This window comes from Danio aesculapii, chromosome 10 (assembly GCF_903798145.1).
Source record: "Danio aesculapii chromosome 10, fDanAes4.1, whole genome shotgun sequence".
In the NCBI taxonomy this organism is placed as follows: domain Eukaryota; kingdom Metazoa; phylum Chordata; class Actinopteri; order Cypriniformes; family Danionidae; genus Danio; species Danio aesculapii.
The window spans coordinates 11,367,553-11,383,781 of record NC_079444.1 but is presented as its reverse complement, the minus strand read 5'-3'; the positions used below and the strand labels follow the sequence as shown (position 1 = coordinate 11,383,781).

The window sequence follows — 16,229 nt, the reverse complement described above, 5'->3', positions numbered from 1 at the left end:
AAATTTTACCCGGATGTTGGTAACAACCAAAGAATATATCCATATATGCAAAGAAGACAAATCTAATTAGTTTACAAATTAAGTTATGCATAATAAAATGAAACATTGCATACAAAAGTATTGAATACATGAAGAAAGAGAGGTGTAGAAAGACAGTGAAAGCCCAGACAGCAGCTGAAATCTCTCAGTAGTTCCCTCTGCCCTTCCCCATTGTAAATTAATATTAGCTGCTTCAGTCCAACATCTACATTATCAGGATGATGAAGATGAAACCAGGGTGGACATTTCAGCAAGACAATGATCCAAATCACAGCCAAAGAAACTCTCAAATGCTTTCAGAGAAAGAAAATTAAGCTGCAGAATGGCCCAGCCAATCACCTGACTTGAATCCAATAGAAAATACAAATTAAAGATCCGATTTGATAGACGAGACCCACAGAACCATCAAGATTTGTACACCCTGTTGAAGTCTGTGAAAAACTCACACCTGAGCAATTCATGTGACTTCATTCTCCATATGGGAGGTGTTTTTAATCTGCCATCACCAAAAAAGCCTTTATATAAAGTATTAAATACATTTCAATAGTTCAGTAATTTCTCCTTGTGTCATTTGTATTATTCCCAGGAAAAAACATAACACGTTCAATACTTATTTTCCCTGCTGTATGTATATACTGTTATCATTAATGGGCTGATTAAAAAAAAAAACACTTGTTTGCCTTTTGTTTTGTTTAATAAAGGATAAAATATTGTATTTATCGCTCTATGCATTGGTTATCGGCTTCCAAATATTATCTACTACAAATATTGACCAAAATTTTCATATCAGTGCATTCAATAAAGTTTATATTCCCGACAAAGTTGTTCAACCCAGTAATAACTGTGTTTTGAACAGAGCTCATTTATATATGTGTGTGTGCATGTGTGCCAACCTCTTGGGTCCCTGTATGCTGATCATGCCCATGTCCTCAGTGTGGTCTATTAGTGTGCAGCGGAAACCCTGGTCCTGCAGCACAGACTGAATGTGGCTCCAGTTATGCTGTGCCACACCACCTCCAATGGCCAGGTAATACGCATCACCTTGAAGCACATAAAAACAGAGAGAGAGAGAGTGAGGGGAATATAAACTCCACGCATCCTGCTAAAATGCTGATGAGATGCCTATGACTTCTCTAACGTCCTGTTTCAAGGCCTTGCGCATCAGTAGTGTGACCCTGAATGGGATGAATAATGTGCGTTGGTTACCAGTTGATTCGGGTGTCAGCGGGAGGTGAGCGGGGCTTGGCTCCAGACGACTGACAGTGAGGTCAGACTCGACTCCGCCCCTCTGGTTTAACATGCAGGTGTAGACGGTGGATCCTGAAACACAAAATCAGGAGGATTACACTTCTGAAACTGTGTATTTAGACAAAATGAGGATATATGTGAAGAATTCTTCTGTGATACTGTGGGGCACAACACTATAACATTTTTTTATATAAAAAGCAAACATATGTTTCCCAATATAAAGTGAGAGCATTTATTTTTTAAAAGGCTCATTAATCAACAGTAAAACTGTTGATATGCCAGATTTAGCCACAAGGGCTAATTTTCATCTGTTGCCTCATGTCAGATTTAAAAAAAAAAAAAAAAAAAAACAAGTCAAAACACTGAATTTGGGGAACACTTTAGGTCTTTAGATACACTGTAACAGTAAACTTTATCAAATGAAATGAGTGTAGTTAACACAAAATTGACTAAGTTAATTCTACTCATTTGAAATTAGTTTTGAACTCAGCGTTGAAGGTAATGAGTTAAATAAATACCTCATTACTTCACCTTAAATGGAGTAAGTTCACAGTACTCATATAGATAAGTTTTTGAACCTAAATGGTTTGTAGCAATCGGTTTCCTCAAATGGTTTGAGTTACCTTAATTTTTGGGGTTTTACAGTGTAGGTCAGGTCACAATTCCCTGAGCTGTCCCAAGAGCTGTCTCCCTTTTGAACTCTGCCCCTCACTGACTCTTTTACCCCCCCCAATACACCCCCCACACTCCTCTAACTTAAACTCCTCACAATCACTGCAATATTTACCATTTGCACATTTAAAGTTTGCACATATTCATTGCACTACATTGCACTGATTCACTTATTTGAACTGTACATACCCACTGCACATGGACATTTGTAATTGTTTATCTATCTGTACATATATTCATTTATTGTAAATCTGTTCATAGCTAATACAACCTGTATATAATGTTCATAGTACATTCATCTGTAATTATTACCATAGTTTTTCTATAACTGCACTTTATAACTTATACCTGTATCCTGCACTTGCTGCTATTGCACTGCTGGTTAGACCTAAACTGCATTTCGTTGCCTTGTACTTGTACATGTGTAATGACAATAAAGTTGAATCTAATCTAATCTAATTCATGCTATTAACTACTGGCTTACTTTCTAACTATTATTAAGATAGTAACTGTTTATTAGTAGCTATAAAGTATGATCTTAATCTGCATCCCTATAGTCCAACCGAAAATCCTAAAATCAACTTCTAACTTACTATTAATAAACACTGTTAATAAACCGCTAATTAGTAGTTTATTAAGATAGCAGTATTAGTTAATGGCTCGTTAATACAGTGAATTGTGAACTAAGCTAAAGTGTTGCCCTGAATTTAAACAGCAAATTAAAGTTCACAAGCCAATGGAAACAAGCCACAGCACAATACAATTTAAAGAGCTAAAATAAGTTCACAACAACACAACCACCAACACAATTGAAAGCAAATACAAGTTTACAACACAACAAAATCAAGCCATAAAACAACAAAAATGCTTCTGGCCACTAAAGATAGCTGGTCTGTGGAAATTTCTTGCATACTGTATGTTTTATTCTGGCCGGCATGGATCCTTTATTGTCAGACAAGTAGAGTCTGTGAAGGTTTTTTTTATTATCATTACTAATAGAAACAGGGAATACATAAAACATGCTATTGGCAATAATATTATGTAACTGTTAATATTATTTATGTAACTTTTTATATTATTTTATTATTTTATATTATTTATATTTATTTTATATTATTTTATAATATTATTTATTTATGTAATATTATATTATGTAACTGTTAATGTAACTGTTAAACAAACTAAATATTATGCAAGCAATCGCCCATTTCTTCAGATTACTTCTCCAAGGACAGGATCAGAGCATTTCTGTTGTATTGTGGCTTGTTTTCGTAGTGTGGTGACAATTCTGTTGTTGTTTACTTATATAGGCTTTTACATATAATTCTGTGTTTTAATGTGATTCTAGCTTGATTTTGGATTGATTCCATTGTTTCTGGCCTGTTTTGTGCTGTGGCTTGATTACGTTGTGTTTTGAATTATGTTTGCTTTTTATGTTTTGTTGTATGGTGAATTACTGGGCCACCATAGAATATGGTTGTGGTGAATGTGAGTTTTTGGAAGTTGGCAGTATTGATAGGGATTCTCACCTGGAGCTTTGTTGACATCAGCTGTAAACAGCCAATCAGCAGCCTTCTTTGCATCCGGACCAGACAGGTAAAACTTACCAAAGTAGGACATATCAAACACAGCTACAGCATTCCTACAGGTTAAACATTCATCTCGAATCTAGAATTAAACAAAAGCATACAAAATGGTTATAAAATTATTTCAAAACCATACAACACACACAAAAAAAACTGCTAAAATAATGCATCACACTAAACAAAAGCTAAATCACGATAAAAAAAAAATAAATAAATATGGAAAACCGAGAATAAAATTAACAAAACTTAAAAGACAAAGTAAAACTAATCAGCACAAAAACAAAAAGTAACACAACACAAAAAAGCAAACAAAACCATACACGCACAAAAACTAAGAATAGAAAAAAAAAAAAACACAAAACAAAACAAAACAAAACTAAACAACAAACAAAACAAAACAAAACAACAAGCAACAAAACAAAACAAAAAACAAAACAAAACAAAACTAAACAACAAACAAAACAAAACAAAACAACAAGCAACAAAACAAAACAAAAAACAAAACAAAACAAAAAAAACAAAACAAAACAAAACAAAACAAAACAAAACAAAACAAAACAAAAAACAAAACAAAACAAAACAAAACAAAACAAAACAAAACAAAACAAAACAAAACAAAAAACAAAACAAAACAAAACAAAACAAAACAAATCAAAACATGCCAATAGAGTCTGGCTGCAGATTTGCACTTGCACCTCCAGGCTTGCACGCTCAGGCAACTGCGCTTCCTCTGCAAGTGACGTCATTTACAATCACCACCTGTGGCCACTTGCATAAAAGTCCTTCAGTAATTTAACTTAAGGGTGTCCCTGAGGCGGAAAAATCTCTAAGGTAACGGATTTCATTAAGATCGTTGCAACAAACTTCTTATCTGTCACCCTTACTCAAGCGCCTTTTTTTCTAAGCGTTTCACTGTAGTTTCTGGCAACATACGATGACGGGCGCCACAGTTGCTATAGTTACGTAAACAGATCGTAACGAACCACAAATTCTTTCCTTACAACAGCTCTGCAGTAATGTTACACATCATCTGTGCCGATTTCTTTCCGTTAAGCGAGTCGAGACGTTCCCTTATCGAGTTGACCTCGACATTATGTGTGGAGGACATATAAAACTGGGCTGGGATCATGTCTGCATGTCAAGACTGCACTGAAACTGCGATTTCATATGTATGCACTCCTGCACAGACGTGCAAACCTATCAACACGAACATATTAGTTTATTATTAAATTGTGGGATTTTTTATAAGGACTTAATGCAAACGGGTCCTGCACTCCCCTGCGACGTCACTTGCATCAACATCTGCATTCTTAACAATAGTTTCCCAAGTCATTCAAGAATCATTACTGTAAGACCATAATGTGTATCTGTTAGTTGTAATACTACAACTCCTTGAAATGTTTAAAATAAAAACTAAAATTCAAATTTTCCTGGTGTTTTTTATTCATAACTGTGGAAGAATACCTTGTGTGTATATTTAGACCAGATAGTTCTTATAAATAAATAATAAGCTTTGCTGGTATCAATGTTTGGTAAATTTACATTAAAACATAATCATATGATGAATATACTAACCGCTTTTCAGGGGGTGGGGTGGGTTGGGGGTTCTGTCATGGAGTACAACTTGAGTACTTAGAATTATTTGACAACGTCGTCACTGTCAACGCAAACAAACTGGAAACTTGTGGTTTATTTGTGTTGATTTCAAGTGATGTGACAGGCGCAGGTGTCGATTGTAAATTACATGTACGTCGCTTGCACAGGAAGCGTGGGTGCCTGAGCACACAAGCCCGAGCGTGCAAGCCAAAAGGTGCAAGTGCACCTCTGCAGCCAGACCCTTCTCAAACATACACCAAAGGACCAAGTAACAAAGTGAGAAATTTATATGAACAGTATATGCCACAAATACATTCACACACATATACAGAGTTTGCTCACCACATCATGATGTGGAGGGAAGTCAAAAGTGTACTCTTTGCTCAGTATCCCGCTGTATTTGTAAACAGTGTTCTTGGGAACATTATAAGCACCATAGTAATCATAATCCAGAACCTGCGGAAAAGGAAAAGGAAAAGGACAAAGTAAACAAGTTTAACAGACACATTAATAAACCATCAACTGATAATCAAGTGGATTTTCTGTCATAAAATAAAAAGTTATTTCTGTCCACTACTGAAGGGTGCATTTGTGTGTGCGTGTGTGTGTGTGTGTGTGTAGGTTTTGGTGGTTTACAAGGGCAAATTTGTATAATGACAAGGATATGACCTAGGTATTACAAAGTTGAGGTGGTTTATGAGGACATGCCATGTGTAATTCACTAAATGGCCTGGGACCTCAATACATTACAGATATGCTCTCTGAATACAAACCTAACACATCACTCAGATCTTTAGGATCAAATAAACTAGAAATTCCAGGAGTTCAGTTAAAGCAGGGTGAATCTGTTTCAGCTACTATGCCCCTCGCTGCTGGAATCAGCTTCCAGAAATGATCAGATGTGCTCCAACATTAGGCACATTCAAATCAAGACTGAAAACACATCTGTTTAGCTGTGCCTTTACTGAATGAGCACTGTGATACGTCCGACAGCGCACTTATGTTTTTCACTTCTTTTTTATACTTTTATAACCTGTTTTAACACATTTTATCTGTTTTTATCAGTTTTTTTTATCATTTTTATTATTTGTTATTATTTTTCTTATACTTCTCTTTTATTCCTGTTTATGTAAAGCACTTTGAATTGCCACTGTGTATGAAATGTGCTATATAAATAAACTTGACTTGCCTAATTCAAAACTGTTAAAGATTATACCTAACCAGGCCTTTTCACATTCAAAATTTGCCACAGGTTTCCTGAAAAAGTTGAGTTTAGGGGTAGGATTAGGGTAAGTCTATATAATACGCATTTTTTTTAACAGTATAAAATATTATGTCTATGGAGAGTCCTCATAAACCACTGAAAACAAGTATGTGTGTGTGTGTGTGTGTGTGTGTGTGTGTGTGTGTGTGTGTGTGTGTGTGTGTGTGTGTGTGTTTGTGTTGAAATCTCACAGGAGCAGCTCCATCTCGGTTAAACCATCCAGGTCTCTCCCAGCCATGTCTCTCCTGAAACACACAGCCGTGTTCCTGTAGCACCTGTTAAACAACACACACCAAACATCAGGTCAATAACAAACATCAATCACTGGATTAAAATTATAATCAGGTCTTAACAAACTTAGATTAGTTCACCCAAAATGTCATTAATTACTTTTTAAGACACCTTCTAAACAAAAATTATATTTTTGATGAAATCCAGGAGCTCTCATCCTCCATAGACAGCAATGGTACAAAGAAGTCCAGAATAGGAACCAAAAACATTTAACTTTAGTCGTTCAACTGTAATCATATGAAGCTACATGTGGAACACTTTGTGTGCCCCCCAAAAAAACTAAAAACAACTTTGTCCACCTATGTCTTCTGTCATATCAAAGTGTATGTTTATACTAGTGAGAAGTGTAAACTCTAACAGCAATACATTGTACTGTCTATAATAAATGTGCACACTCATCTGACACAGGAGAGAAGACATAGGGGACATAGGTTTTTTTACAGATTATTTGGTGCACAAAAGTGTTCTTTGAGCTTTGTATGAGTACAATTGAAGTAACATGGAATGTTTTGACAATTTTTTGGGTTCATTTTCTGGACTTTGAACATCTCAGGACAATTGTTGTACACTGTAAAAAACGCAGGGTCCCACAAAATTTTTTCATGTTGTCCCAACACAAATCGATTAAGTTATCTTAATAGTTTTAACAAATTTATGTGGATTGAACATAAAAAAATTAAGTTGTCCCAATTAAATATCAAGAATTGTGGTGTTTCAGCTCATTTTAAGTAGTTTGAACTAGTAAAAAAAAAAAAATTGAGTGTACAGTATATGGAGGATGAAAGCTCTCGCATTTCACCAAAAATATCTTTGTTGTGTTCTGAAGATGAATGAAGGTCTCATGGGATTGGAACAACATGAGGGTGAGTAATTCATAACACACTTGTGTATAAACTAATCTTTTAAGACAGCCTTTTTAAGGTCCCCCATGCTGCATCACCACTGAAAATCTACATTCTAACATTCTTGTTTCAAATTCTGCTGATTTGTCAAGAGATATAGTGCTATCTAAAAGCTGAATTTGCAAAGGTGATATTAATTACTATATATGAAGACCAATAGCATCAATATTGATTCTTCTCATGTCAATTTGGGTCACTCTTCCTTTAAAACAAGGCCATACATCACTTTGAAAAAGATTAACTGGCAGAAAAAACAGGATGAAATACTTTGGAGAAAATGTATGATGTTTTAATTGTGTTAATTGAGTTTTTTTACATGTTAAACAGCAAGTGTGTATGTGTGTCTGTGTGTTTACATAAAAATGCATTACATAATATCAATATTTGGTCTGAAACGTAAAAACAAAACACGCATTTGAGCTCTGGCAATCATAAATTTACCACTAGAAACCCACTGACATTCAAAATACAATTAAGCTGAAATATTACTACAAGGTTTATTATGTATAGAGTATTTTAGTACAAAGCATTATGTACAAAGTATTTATAGTAGATGTTTATTAGTAGATGTTTGTTACTAAGTATTTATAGTTGATGTTTATTACTAAGTATTTTAGTATATGTTTATTACTACAAAGTATTTCTAACTTTTTTTTTTATTTCTAATTAAAGAACGTAAAAAATTTTTGGCAAAACTTTTTCAGGTCATTGAATCACATGCAGTCTCTCGTACGTTAAGTTACTGGTTGCAGTTCACTTTATGGTAAATTGGATATTTATTGCGCAAATTATACTTGAATGAACAATATTTGATAGCTACATACCAAAGCATGAATAATATATTAATATTAATAGCTCAGACTCAAGTTTCTGTCATGTCTTAATCAGTTCCAAAAGAGCACTTGAGTATGAGTATTACTGAATTATGTAAGATGGGCAGCCAGGACAGCAAGTGAATAAAATGGATGTGGATTAAAACTATGATTTAATCTGTAATCCGCTATCAATTTTTTGCAGTTTCTGATCATTATAATGATTATAAGTACACTATGGGGTACAGCAAGGCTCTGCTCTTGGTCCCTTTCGTTTTATATTGAATATGCTATTGCAAATGAAATATCATTACAAAAACACAGAGAAAGTTTCTACTTAATCTTAAATTATAACATATGCTATCAACTGGGTGATTAATTAAAAAATAATCGTAATTGACATTTAAAATCTATAATCGATCAAATTTTGCCAGGTCGATTTTTTTTTTATTAATTTCCCTACCACGTGTGGAGTCACGTGTCCACACTATTTTATACTTATTATACGTATATTTTACACTTCTGCATTGAGCGCACGCATATGGTCCAGTGCAGGCTTCGCACGGTCGCATACCTCTCAAAAACATGTAGCGCAAACTCTGTGATTGGTCGTTTTGGTAGCATTGACATGCACGGGCAGCTTGATGAGCCGTGGGACAGCAGTGAGCCCATTGGAGTGAGTGTTTACAAGTGCTGAGTCCCATGAAGGAGCTCCAGATGGAAAATGTTGTGTTTACCTTATTATTAAAGTTGTTGCACATCCTCCATTTCCTGCATCTACATGAGTGAGTTTTAGCTTCTTGTATGTTTAAGGTAGCATTTAGAAAATACACCCTTGAAGAAACTCGATACAGAGTTTCATAAAAACCCATTGCCAGCTAGCATTTCGGAAGTGTTATTGCAGAGCAACACAAACAGCAAGCTGAAGCATACATGCACGGCTACATGAATGACAAGCACTGTGGGTCAATGAAAAAAATTTAAATAACTGTTCATTAACTGTAATCGAGTTAAAATGTTCAATTAATTAAGATTTTGATTTTAGGCCAAATCGCCCAGCCCTACTATCAACATTTAATGCAGAAAAGCAAATTCATATGATTTCATACCAAGATTATTATAATGTGTGACTAGGTAATTTCCCTGTAGGCCTACTGAACAAACTTCAGCAGATTCAAATGCTTTGGCTAGAGTGTTTACTAAAACTGTTGGTGTCTACAGTGGTCAGTGGGCTGACATATATAGCGCAATTGTACTGCAAATGTACTGAGCTCAAGTCCCAGCATGCTAAACTTTCCTAATCCAATCGCCCTTCTTTCTTTTCAACTTTACTTCCTGCCAATATTTGCTGTTCTATCATAATAAAGACAAAAAGTCACAAAAACCATCAACTAAGAAATATGATCATATTAGTCTGGTTCTATCAGCGTTGCATTGGCTCCCCATTAAACATTCTATACACTTTAAAATCCTATTATGTACTAACAAAGCGCTGAATGGCTTAGCTACCCAGGTATTGAAGAGTACTCAAGTCGTATTACAGCCCTTTATTTTCACTACACTTAAGAAATTCTGGACTATTGATTATACTGTAGCATATCAAAATCGTTGAGGCAATTTTGTCAGGAAAAAAAAGGTCCTAAGGCTCTCGTCTTTTTATCTATGCCAAGTTGTTACAGCTGATAGCTGGTAATATTCGTGACAAAATCTATGAGGGAAAAAGATTAGGAGTGCTCATTGACAGATGATGAATGGGAAACAATATGTGAGAAAGCTCATACTTTTTTCTATCAATAGTCATCATAAACTCATTCAATTTAACACTATACAAAGAGTTTACTATACTCTAGTTTGATTGCACTCCATTGAAAGCTCTTACTCAGAGCTATGTTCTAGATGTAAAGCAGATAGAGGGACTCTCCTACATTTGCTGTGGTCTTGCCCTGACTTACCCTCTACGGATACTACAGTACTTGATCAACAACGCATTAATCTGAGATTTGTCAGACTAGCCCTACTAGCAGCCATCAAACGTATAACGTATAAGAAGTGTCTTCTTATACTGTACAGTGCTTCCGGAAAGTATTCAAAGCACTTCCCTTTTTCCATATTTTTTATGTTACAGCCTTAATCAAAAATAGATTAAATTCATTGATTTCCTCAAAATTCTACACACAATACCCCATAATGACAATGTGAAGAAAGAGTTTTTGGCAGCAATTACAGCCTCAAGTCTTTTTGAATATGATGCCACAAGCTTGGCACACCTGTCTTTGGGAATTTTTGCCCATTCCTCTTTGCAGTACCTCTCAAGCTCTATCAGGTTGGATGGAAAGTGACGGTGTACAGCCATTTTCAGATCTCTCCAGAGATGTTCAATAGGATTTAGATCTGGGCTCTGGCTGGGCCACTCAAGGACATTCCCTGAGTTGTTGTGAAGCCACTCCATTGATATTTTGGTGGTATGCTTTGGGTCATTGTCCTGCTGGAAGATGAACCGTCACCCCGGTCAGGGGACAAGAGCACTCCGAAGCAGGTTTTCATTCAGGATGTCTCTGTACATTGCTGCATTCATCTTTCCCTCTATCCTGACTAGTCTTCCAGTTCCTGCTGCTGAAAAACACCCCCACATCATGATGCTTCCACCCCCATGCTTCACTGTAAGGATGGTACTAGCCTGCTGTTGAGCGATGCCTGGTTTTCTACAAATGTAACGCCTGGCATTCACTCCAAAGAATTCAATTTTAGTCTCATCGGACCAGAGAATTTAGTTTCTTATGGTCTGAGAGTCCTTCAGATGCCTTTTGGAAAATTCCAGGAGGGGAGTGGCTTTCATCTGGCCACTCTAACATACAGGCCTGATTGGTGGATTGCTGCAAAGATGGTTGTCCTACTGTAAGGTTCTCCTCTCTCCACAGAAGAACGCTGCAGCTCAGACAGAGTGACCATCGGGTTATTGATCACCTCCCTGACTAAGGCCCTTCTCTCCTTATCACTCAGCTCAGACTCAGAAAGAGTCCTGGTGCTTCCACTTAAAGATGATGGAGGCCACTGTGCTCATTGGGAACTTTCAGGGCAGCAGAAATTTTTCTGTAACCTCGCCCAGCCTTGTTCCTCGAGACAATCCTGTCTCGGAGGTCTACAGACAATTCCTTTGTCTTCATGCTTGGTTTGTGCTGCTTTGGCATGCACTGTCAACCCTGGGACCTTATATAGACAGAAAAAGATTTTTGAAAAACATTTAAAAAAATCTTTTTTCACATTGTCATTATGGTGTATTGTGTGTAGAATTCGGAGGAAATAAAAGAATTTATTCCATTTTGGAATAAGGCTGTACAAAAAAGTTGAAAAAGTGAAGCGCTATGAATACTTTAGGGATGCACTATATTTTTGGAAAAAATTGCATTTCATTTGAAAAAGCCTCAAGATTTGTTTGTAAAATACTGCGGCAGCTTCATTTCTTACTTACAGGACAAAATGCATATATAGAACCTGACTTTATGTTTTCTTGTTTAGTTTTATTCATGGTTTATTTGTGGCACTATGGGTGGGAGGTTTGAGGCATGTACTGTATAGGGCAGTATGTGTGGGGATGAAATATCTATTTAGATTATTCTGTACTTTATTGTACATTGTGTTTAACTTGGAAAAAACCCAATAAATAATGTTTCAAAAAAGAATATCAAAATGGCCTATGAATATTTCCTACAAAATAAAATATTGTCATCCTTTTCTTGTCCCTCCTTGTAAAGCAGCTTTGAGAAAGTCTACATTGTATAAGGCACTGTAGAATTAAAGGTGACTTGTTTTATATATGAATACATTTGTTTTGCTGTGTTTTCTTACAACACGTCCCATAATGATCACATTTTAGGTCAGTAGATGGTCTTTAGTAACAATTTGAAAGCACTCATCCACAACTTTCGAGGTGATAAAATGTGGGCAAGCTACAAACTTTTCAGTCCCCATTTATGTGAATATTTTGCATCATCCCTTCATGATCAGATTCACAAAAGTGCACCATAAACTTCACCTCAAACCAGTTTTAGATGTGCTATCCTTCCCTCATGATTTCGTTTCCCACCCGCTCAAAATAACCCGTCACGATTTCTCAAGCTATTCTTGAGCTCTAAAACAAAAAAAAAGCAATCGTCCCCCCACACAACACCACATTTTCACATCTCAGGCCACAGAAACACGGCTTGCCAGGCAATTTGCCATCCTTCACCAAGGGTTTCTTTAGTTCCTACATTATTCTGGTGGAGTAAAGTATGAGCTGACGATCTCTCCATGAGTCACACGCAGCGGCTCGTCTTATCCGGCATGAAACAGGCTATTATTTATTGTTTTTGATAATGATAATGCTGGTGTTCTTTTACAGGCCCGAGCTAAAAATATGATTTGCAGGAATTAAATCAGCCGCTGTTGCCATGCCAATGAGCCACTCGGGTACATGTTGTCCAGGCTGTTACTTAACAGAGAAATTTTAGAAATATGTGTCAAAACACACACACACTTAGGTAGATGTTGAGGAGGAATGGAAAGTTTCTAAAAGGGAAGAGGACCTGTCAAGGTTTGCTCAACAGCTATCTTGAGCCTATCATGTGCTGTTGGTAATAGAAAGCTAGAGTTTAAAGAAAAGCTCACCTATAAATGAAAATTCTGTCATGGATTACTCATCCTCATGTGGAACAGAATTGTCAGTAGATAACAAAATGCACAAAAAGTACTTAAAGGTGGTGTATATAAGTTTTTGACTCTTCTAAAGCATAAAAATACCATAAAATGTTTACAGATATTTAACCCTCTACTGCACGGTGTCACCATATGGCAACATGATACTTATGTTAATTTCCCTGCCACTGTTTCTTAAAGACCAACATTGATTTTTTTGTTGGAAAGAGAAGACCTTAGAGTAGCCAATGATGCGCTTTGGTTAAGTCACATGACATGCTGTGTTTTTCTGTAGCGCGATTTCTGACAGACTGGCTTTTATTGTGAGCAGTTGCTGAATGCAAATGTAAACGTCAATAAAAACAAGGGATCAAATTATGTCAGATCCCCCAAAAAATCTGAAACATCACCTTCAGTAAGTTATGATGACATATTCACAACAAAAAACTTTTTTAATCAAATTAGTTTCTTGTAAATCAATCAAATGTGATTTGTGATGTGATGTGTTTTAACAAAAGGCAACACTGTGCAAAAGTAGAACGTGCAATATTGCAATGGGTTAGCGAGCTAGAAAGGTCAGCTGTAAACTTTTAAGTTGTAACAATAACAACATGAATGCTGGTAATATAATGTTGATTACTTGTATGTTAATGACAGTTGCATTATGGATAAAATCTAGTTTTAATAGCAATACTGCTTTTGAATAGATATGAATACAGGGAACAGTGTATTAGCGAGCTCCACCATGTTCTATGGTAAGTGAAACAAGAAAAGGACAGAACTGGCTCTTCCTGCAGATGAAAATGAGGATGAGATGGGTTTTAATGACCATGAGAATGATGCAGACTTTACATTTGATCGAGACAGTTCAGGCAAGTTAGCTCAGAGGCAGGTAAGACAGGCGAAGTATAGTATATAGTAAAATATACATAAACATTGTTGGCTAGTATCTACATTGATCTGATGAATCTGGATATACCAGACTTGTTATTTATTTGTTGTAATATTTACTGGAGAAAATATTTATATTTACTGTATGTTGTATACATGATTATACAATATTAGGTTTGTTTTTAATAATATCCAGCAAAAAAGAATGGAATAAATGAAAACTGTGGTAATACGAGTTGTTGGAAAGCATGTATAAGGTGTTATTTATAAGTTCTATAACAAAATTTTTAATTATAAGGAAAAATTTAAATTTGAAGTTTCTAAGTTAGATCCACTGTTGGACGTTGTTGCCATATGGCAACACATCATAAAGTATCTTAAAAAATTACAATTTTCCTAAATTTTTTACAGCACTTCAAGTTAAGCCATTTTAAGAAAAGAAAAACAGTCACATATATTTTTAATAGATTTATCATAATGCGTGTGGTAGAGGGTTAAGAAACATGTCAAGTGAACATTCTTGTTTATCTGAAAAAGTCAAAAATTCTCCTTTGAAAATGTGTTTATTAGCTAATGATATAAATATTACGAACGTAAACATTAGATGAGCAGGTTACATTGTAACTGCATGTCCTAACAACACACTTCGTGAGCAATTTGGCTGTTTGCACCAGACTAAACATGATAGAAATTAAAATACAGCCATTCGGAAGCACAGAATAGGCATTCACTCATGAAACGGTAAGGTTTATAATCTAATTAATAGATATTAATTAACAATACATCTTTAACATTATTAAATTCATATGCTGAATCACTCATATGTGTTTAGGTCTAAAATTCTATTTCAATCGGTTCATTTTATATTCAAGATCTGAGGTGAGCTATCTGCTGCTGCTTTCAGCAGTATGACAATAAATGTCATGTAAAATGGCATTTAACACTGAATAAAGCACATGAGGTGTACCTGTGGTAATGATTGTCATAGTTTTCTGTTGTTCAGCTGCAAGAAATAGAAGCTGTTTCTAATATATCAATTCGAGGTGTTGGTTAGGACAAAAACTCCTTTTATTAAATGAAAAAATTCCTTCTATCACGTGCCATTGCTTTTATTTAGACCACGGATAAAATCACTTGTTCCTGTCATCAATCTGGCAACCTGCGCTTGCATGTGTTTTGATCCAGGAGAGAAATAATACCAGGAGTTACCAAACTTCAAATCCTTTACAGATGCATAAAAAAAGGGGCTACTTAGTATTTTTTTTCTCACTTTTCTAAACGTTGTTATTCTGTGATAGTCAATATGAAAAAAATTGTATAAAAATATTTCTTTGGTTTTTATAAAAAGAAATAACTTGAACATTTAATTAATTGCAATTAAAATTGAAATATTGGTTTAATCCAAATCATCTTTTCAGAGTTTATTTGGGAAAAGCTTTTTAATCTTTCAGAAAATGTTTAGTTGCTCAATTTGACTATAAAATAATGCTTTTTATTTGTGACTACTGAATAAAATACATAAAAAATACCAATCCACTCCAGAACAAAATCCCCCCAGCCATACTAGAAACTGTTGTAATGTAAAATGAGTATTAATGCCAATATAACTCAGTGTTGTTTGTAGAGACTGTAAATTAAATCTAATAACATTTTAATAATGTTTATTATGTTTCTTGCACTGACAGTTCATTTTACATCATAAATGTACAATAAGAAGTATGATTAATTTTGCTTTGGCTGTACATTTAGAACATACTGTACATGTGGGATGGCCAGTTTGTTTTTTTGTGTGTGTGAACGATCCCTCTAATTATATTGCAATTGCATTAAGTCAATTACAAATAGACTTTATATAAATTTAGAGCATGCATTCCTAATTAAAGAATATATTATATAAAAAAGAACAGTCTGAACATTCTTCAAAATACCTTATTTTCTGTTCTACAGAAAAAAGCCATACACAGTGTAAAAAAAATTGTTAAATAATATAGCTGCATTTGAACAGAAATGAAGAGTTCAGATGCAAAAACCTCTAAATGCCTTCTGAAAATTTCTTCTAACATGAGAATATTTCACAAACTACTGTGTGTCCATTCAGTAAATGCACTTTTATGGCAAAAATAAATTCTTTGCATTGCCTTTAAAGTGAAATAACTGAACAAAAATATTGGAGGCTGAGGAAAAACGCTCATTCTACGAGAAAATTTGCCCTCACTTTATTTTGATGGTCCGTTTGTTGAATTTAAGTTACGTT

The 16,229-nt window shown here is 35.1% G+C and overlaps 1 protein-coding gene across 1 annotated transcript in view; it reads right to left on the bottom strand.

Annotated features, from left to right (window-relative positions):
• Positions 1-16,229, bottom strand: part of sardh (sarcosine dehydrogenase) — a 150,518-nt gene that overhangs the window by 57,001 nt on the left and 77,288 nt on the right. The window contains exons 13-17 of the mRNA XM_056466759.1: positions 6,597-6,680; positions 5,484-5,597; positions 3,489-3,627; positions 1,246-1,359; positions 933-1,080 (exon numbers count right to left, since the gene is read on the bottom strand). Coding sequence (XP_056322734.1) covers positions 933-1,080; positions 1,246-1,359; positions 3,489-3,627; positions 5,484-5,597; positions 6,597-6,680 — 599 coding nt within the window. The remainder of the gene's footprint in view (positions 1-932; positions 1,081-1,245; positions 1,360-3,488; positions 3,628-5,483; positions 5,598-6,596; positions 6,681-16,229) is intronic.